Source organism: Anabrus simplex, chromosome 10, assembly GCF_040414725.1.
Source record: "Anabrus simplex isolate iqAnaSimp1 chromosome 10, ASM4041472v1, whole genome shotgun sequence".
NCBI classification, from domain to species: domain Eukaryota; kingdom Metazoa; phylum Arthropoda; class Insecta; order Orthoptera; family Tettigoniidae; genus Anabrus; species Anabrus simplex.
In genome coordinates, this window is record NC_090274.1 from 5,403,454 (window position 1) to 5,410,029 (window position 6,576).

Consider the following 6,576-nt stretch of genomic DNA (forward strand, 5'->3'; position numbering starts at 1 on the left):
AACTCCCTAAATAAAGTCTATCCCTTTATGCTATAACCAAACCAATGGTGATAAATTAATACACGCACACATCCAGACAAGTCTAACCCCTTACACTGTAAAGAAATCAAAGGCGAAACATTAATATATGCCTAAGATCGCTCACTTGTAAACACCTGCTAGGAAATAAGAAGCTCACTAGCAGAAAAAAAAAAAAAAGCAAGCTGCAGTGGAACAGCTAGCAAACTCGCCTCTGAAGCCCATAAGCAAGCTCTACCAGACAGAAATGAATTACATAGACATAAGTGAAGTTTAATAACCGTCGTCACAACAAATGTACAAAGATGGAATGCCATTCAGTATCATAAAACCAGACATGTGAACAAATCTGTATATATAAGAAAGTCAACAAAATGTTACAGAGATTAATCTCTAAAATAAGAATTGATGAAAGTGGAAAATTAGCACCGACAAATTGCAACTGAACAAACATGTATTTTTTATAGAAGATTTTTCACATAAGTAAAATTAAAAACTTAATACAAACCTTGTACTGATGATTAACAATATTGGTAAATTAAATGAATGGTGTTCAGGTAAAAGGCCCTTACTCACCTTTTATTTCAAATACTTTTTTTTTCCTGATACATCATTTCTCACACTTAAAGATTTTTTAAATTAACTACCTTAACCCTCATTGCCATAAATCACCAAATAATTGAAATTTAATGTTCATGTAACCCTCAAAACATAAATATTACATCCAGGTAAAATGGTTCAACCCTCACTAGAATAAACACCTACATACCCAAAGATATTTTTATCGGCACAGGTTTTCCCGGTATCACAATACAAATTACAACATGTATTCGACTATCTCAGTATTGATGCATCAGTATCAGCTTGTATAGTAGTCTGCATCACTGTCACGAAATACTGATACCTCGCTAAGAAAATAAAATATCTGCTGATCAGGATTTTTGAGAAGAGTTCTTAAATATGTACAGGTTATATCAGAGTTTATAGGATTCTGTCCAAAGACTATTAAAATACACAACTTTACTGAATGGCAACAATAGAACAATAGGTTACATATCATGGTTTAGTTGCCAAAATAATACAGGGCATTATTTTATCTATTCAGGGGATTCTTACTCACCCGGCCGCCTGCGCTGCGAGTCTGTCTCCCACCAAGCACTTTGCTGTAATGCAGCCAGCGCATTTTCACACAAGATTTCCTGTACTTTATGAAGGTATTATGTACATACACACGCTCACGTAATGAAAATGGCATTGGAACAACACACCGAGCACTAAACATGTGAACACTTGACTAAACTGAACCTTATATTGATAAAGATCACAAGAGACTGCTCAGAAGGAGAGCTTGTGGCACCGAGAAGCGCATCACGGCAAAGTGCTTGGCTGGAGACAGGATCGCAGAGCAGGCGACCAGGTGAGTCAGAATCCCAGAAGAGATAAACTGTCACTGTACATGGCTTTTGTTGTGCTTTCCAAAGAGAAACTTAAAGCAGTATTTTGTTTCTTTCACACAACAGTTGCTAAACTAAACTATTTTTTATGACTTTTTAAAATCTTCTACTAATACTAATCTGATTGCTAAAATTTTTGGCCTAGCATTCAGAACTAAATTGATGTTTCACGATTTGGTCTTGGTGTATATATTGAACTAATATTTGACACAAGTCTCGGATACTTTTATCGTGATTCGTATCCATACCTGTATTGCGACAGATCTTGACATGAATGGGACCCTTTACTCTTACGCCACATAAGATGATTAGTTGAACAAGCTTAAACATCAAGTCGCAGTGAATTGAAATTAAAATTCTGCCGTGTTTGATCTGTGTATTATGTGATGTGATTTAGTTTATAACAACACATTTTTGCAAGTCACAAGAAAATGATGTGGCAGTTTGGTAAGCGAGTCAGATGTTACAATCGTTGAAAAATAATGTTTTACGATAGCTGAAGGGGCAGAGAGGAGAGATCCTTCCTTAGTGCTTGGCAAGGACCCACCAATCTGCCCAAAATGATTTCTTACTGAAACTAAAAAAATGCTACCATTTTCTTTGTTATTACTGCGAGCAGCTGTCATCAAGACAATGTTCATATTGTCTCTGATAGAGCTTGCATGTGTGGTTACAGGGTTACCACATTCACTGAAAATAAGAAATGAGCAGAGTTTAAACAGACATGGCAGTTTGATCAGTTTGTACTCACAACTAGCACACTGTGCCCCCCCCCCCCCTTGCACTAATAGAGGAAAATCATTGATCATTAATTCACATTTTTTCCAGTGTCCAAGCCAATGTCTATCACAGATTAGAGGCTCATTTCTATGCCCGGAGCTCATATTTCCTTATTTATTAACTTAACAAGGTGTTTGATTTTATAATGGTCCGTATTGACTACAATCACTACTTCAATAAATACTCCTTCGATACTAAAAATCAGCCTTGTCAATACTTAGAGTTATTTAATTATTTGTTATCACCTAATACACCGTACATGTTTCGAGGACCTTACTGTCCTGTTCCTCAGCAGGTTTTTTTTTTTCTTTTTTTTTTTTTTTAAATAATATTACACCACCAAGTATCTCTTGGGCATCTTTATTTCCAATACCAGCAACATTTAACTGACGTGATCTCTGTTTGGAAGATTTTAGTAAAAATTTTAAGAGGTGCTAATTTTAATAAATTGATTAAATATTTAGGTAATAGCCAACGATGGCATTTTAAGAAAACTGTAAGTAGAATAGTGTAGTTTTAGTGTTCTTTTATGACATTTATGATATATTTTATTTTAATTTTGACACACATTAGATTTCTATTGAGAGATATTTAGAACTTTGGTGTTTGATGTTTAATAATAAGAGGTCCAAGAGATAATTGGTAGTGTAATTTTAAAACAAACGCTGAGGGAGAGTACAGTAAGATCATCAAAACAAGAACGGTGTACAAGGTGATAACAATTAATTAAATAACTCTAAGTATTCACCACAAGGCTGATTTTATATATCAAAGGACTATTTATTGGAGAAGATACTGTCCATATGGCAAGAAGAAAAAGGCTTTTTATAGCTCTAACCTATCCTTTATCTTTGTCATTCAACGTTCACATTATTCAGTGGCTGTGTATAATGCACCAACATTGGCAACCATGTTCATTGCATTGTGAAGTCATTTGAGCCACCTCCATGTTGGATCTATAACCTATATTTTCACGAACTGGCAACCAAAGAATTACCGAAAATGAGTTCAAATTCTAGGATGCTAGTATTAACAGTAATTACAGAATATAAAACATTGTTTTCATAATTATATTATTCAAGTTAGGTAAATAGAATGAGCCAAAATTTAGTTTCCATGTTCTTGAAAAAAATTACCTTTTTGGGTTATGTCCCATTACCTGAACACCATGAAAATGTATTTACTCACTTCCTAAGAACAAATGCTATATACAACAATGCTTCTCTTGTAACTTTACTAGGAGGTCAGTCTTAAAATTAAGACACACGTTGTGGTCCTTCTTTTCATAAGGAACTGGTAAATTTCAAGATAATTGTAACTTGACACTCACATAACACTGTTATACTATACACGGAGACTGGGCAGGCTTAATTAATATGCCTGCGTATCACAAAAACAATTCACTTCTTTACCAAACTAAAATCGGGTATGTAAACGAATCATATCCATTAAATTTCATTATAATTCTTGTCCTTAATGGAAGATAATGATTGCTTTTAAGCGAAATAAGGGTAAAATTAGCGGTAAATTAATAAATATGATTATTATTACAGAAATATATACATATGTACTTTGCTACATTACGACTACGTCACAGCGCTTCAGTATGTCATTTGTACATATAACACTTTTGTGTGTAAAGTCTTTGCTTTGTTTGATGTTACTTGGTGGCGCGAGTTGTTGACTTGTGCTCATAACTCATCGTTTAATATAATTATTGGTCCAGCGATCATGCTATTTTTCTTTCAACAAAAATCCTTTCTGTGTTATTTGCAATATTCTTTTCACCTCCATTTTCCTGTCTCAACTGCCCACGCTAGTCATGATGGACAAAGATATTGAGAGTTCACAGACGCAGCACTTCCATTTCTCGGTGCTAGCCCTAGACCTCAGGAAGGAAACAAAAGATGCTACGATGAAGCGGAATGCTACAGACGAGAGTCGAGTCTACAGCGAAATATTCAGCGTAGTTATGCACGTATGTTTCTTTAAAAATAATTGTATTTATTAATTTACCGTCAATTTTACTGTTGATTTGCGTGAAAGCAATTATTATCCTTCATTTAGGACAAAAATTGCAATTAAATTTCATGGATACGATTCATTCACGTAACCCACTTCTTTACCAAACACAACTAAAATCAATCAGAGCACTACATTGTTGAGATCTGCTCCCGAGGAAGAGGGCAGATCCACATCGTCCGGAGGAACAAACTTGCCAATCGGCTTATGGGTGCACTTGCTCTCCCTAAGTTTCCACATCTCTCGCTTCAGCTTGTCGAGTATGGCGAAGTTGGGCGAATTCACCGACGCCTTGCTCTGGAGCAGTGTGATCTCCTGCTCCTCCTGTTTCTTCTCCTTTATGCTCTTCACCGACCGGCTGCCGTACAAGCGAAGTAACGAACCCCAGCTGTCTATGTGAGGGTGCAGAGCCTTCAGGATAGCCTGCGACGCTCTCTGCTTCCCGTCACGTTTATTTTTGCATATCACCTTCGCTGTGTGACGACCAACAGTCATTGTGAACTCGTTCTTCTGGTGCCTCAGAGTGTTCACATCGTAGTTTATGTGCATCTCGCCTAGTCCGAAGTTTCTCTGGAGGCAGGTTAGTAGTATGGCATAGGGTGACGGTTCTGTTGTCTTCCCACATAGTTCAGCCACTCTCGGGTCTTCTATCTTTATCTCGTCAAAAAAGGAGAGGTCAGTGTCTGGTCCTTTCTGTGTCACTCGAGCTCCAACCCTCTGGTCAGCCTGGATCTTGTCCCTCATTTCTGGGATAAGGATCTCTAGTGTTGCTTTGGCCGCGTCCGATTTTGCCTGCTTCTTGCTAGTCCCGTAGCCAACGCCATACTGCATGCCATTGATGGTAACTGTAGCTGCATATGGAGTGGCTGCATTCTCGAGTTCCTTGAAACTGTATGAGGGTTGTTTCTTGAGAGCATGTTGGACATACTCGTGGAGGATACAGACGTAGCTCTTACCGTTCGGATTCATGATCCATTCCTTCTGTGGATGACCTCCATCATTGTAGCCCGCGTTCTCAGGGTTCTGTATGGGGAATTTGATAAGTTTGGTACCTTCAGGGAGAGTTGGACGCTGTAGTTGTTTCTGCTGCTTCCTCTGCTTGGTGTACTTACGCCTCTCCGACCAAGACTTGAACCGTAACACTTTGATGGTCTTGAAGTTGAAGAGCTTTCTACAGTAGTCTTGCACCTCCATGTGAGTTAGTGATTGGGTAGCTTTATTCTCTTGAATGGTCTCGATAGAAGCATTGGGAAGCGAGGCATCCACCAAGGGTACAGGACCCCGCTGTACCTCTCCATCCGCAGAAGCACGAACGTCATTCTCTGTTGGTTGAACCTGCTGTCGCTTCTCGGCTCGTACATCGAGTGCCCGCCGATATTGTAAACAAGGTATTGCACTCAGGGGAATCTCATGTTTCCTGGCACTACCAGGTCCCAGGAAGTAGGGCTTGGACGTGGTGCACACTCTGCTCTGCTTGTGTAAGTAGATGGGCATTCCACTGTTGTGGGTCACCTGGACCCACCCTTCTGGCAGCATATCAAAATGATTGTGGCCAATTTCTTCAAGGACGACCTTTTCCCGTTCCTCATAAGGAGACTCATTCTCACCCTCTTTACCATACTTCTTCCTCCTCTTAAACTTTTCTGGTAAACCTTCTTCTAGCATTGCTTCTATCTCTTCGTCAGGAACATCAGAGTCAAAACTGCGGTCAGACTCTCCGTCGTCGTCATCGTCATCTTCGTCATGATCAAACTCGTCCAGGACATCGAATTCCCTTAAGGCCATAGCGTCTTCGTCGTCGTGCATGTCTTCGCCTTCCATACGATCTTCCGGAGGGTTTTCGGGATCTGGCCGTTCGGCCGGAGCAGCACACTCAGATTCGTCCATCTCCACACCGCTCATTCCAACGACTGATGATAAATAACTTTAAATGACACCGTAATCAAATAACTTTGCCGTCCTAGCGAGATTCTTTGTCTCTTACGAATGTCCAAATATATTTTCTTCTTGATAGTTGAGTGAATTCTTTCCTGAAAATAATTCAAACATATAATTACAATATTAAACAAGTTTGCACATTATCTTTTGAAAACTGCTCCTTTCATGGATATAGAAATGTACGTACCTCCTATAGTCTATTTATACTGCTACACCGGCTGCGACGAGCAAAAACTATAGTAACGGCTGTGAACATTCAGTTCAGACGCCAACCTGGTTCCATTCTATTGGTCAGCTGTCGCCATTAGGCTAATCGAACGTTATTCATTCGATTGCGATTTCTATCCGCTTCCGTAAAATTATA

The 6,576-nt window shown here is 38.8% G+C and overlaps 1 protein-coding gene across 1 annotated transcript; it reads right to left on the reverse strand.

The window, feature by feature from the left end:
• Nucleotides 1-304: 304 nt before the first annotated feature.
• On the reverse strand, nt 305-6,576 carry pasha (partner of drosha). The gene is made up of 2 exons (XM_067154957.2): nt 6,400-6,576; nt 305-6,304 (listed from the first exon to the last, which is right to left on the reverse strand). The coding sequence occupies exon 2, from the start codon at nt 6,174-6,176 to the stop codon at nt 4,398-4,400; it is 1,779 nt and encodes a 592-aa protein (XP_067011058.2). The 5' UTR covers nt 6,177-6,304; nt 6,400-6,576; the 3' UTR covers nt 305-4,397.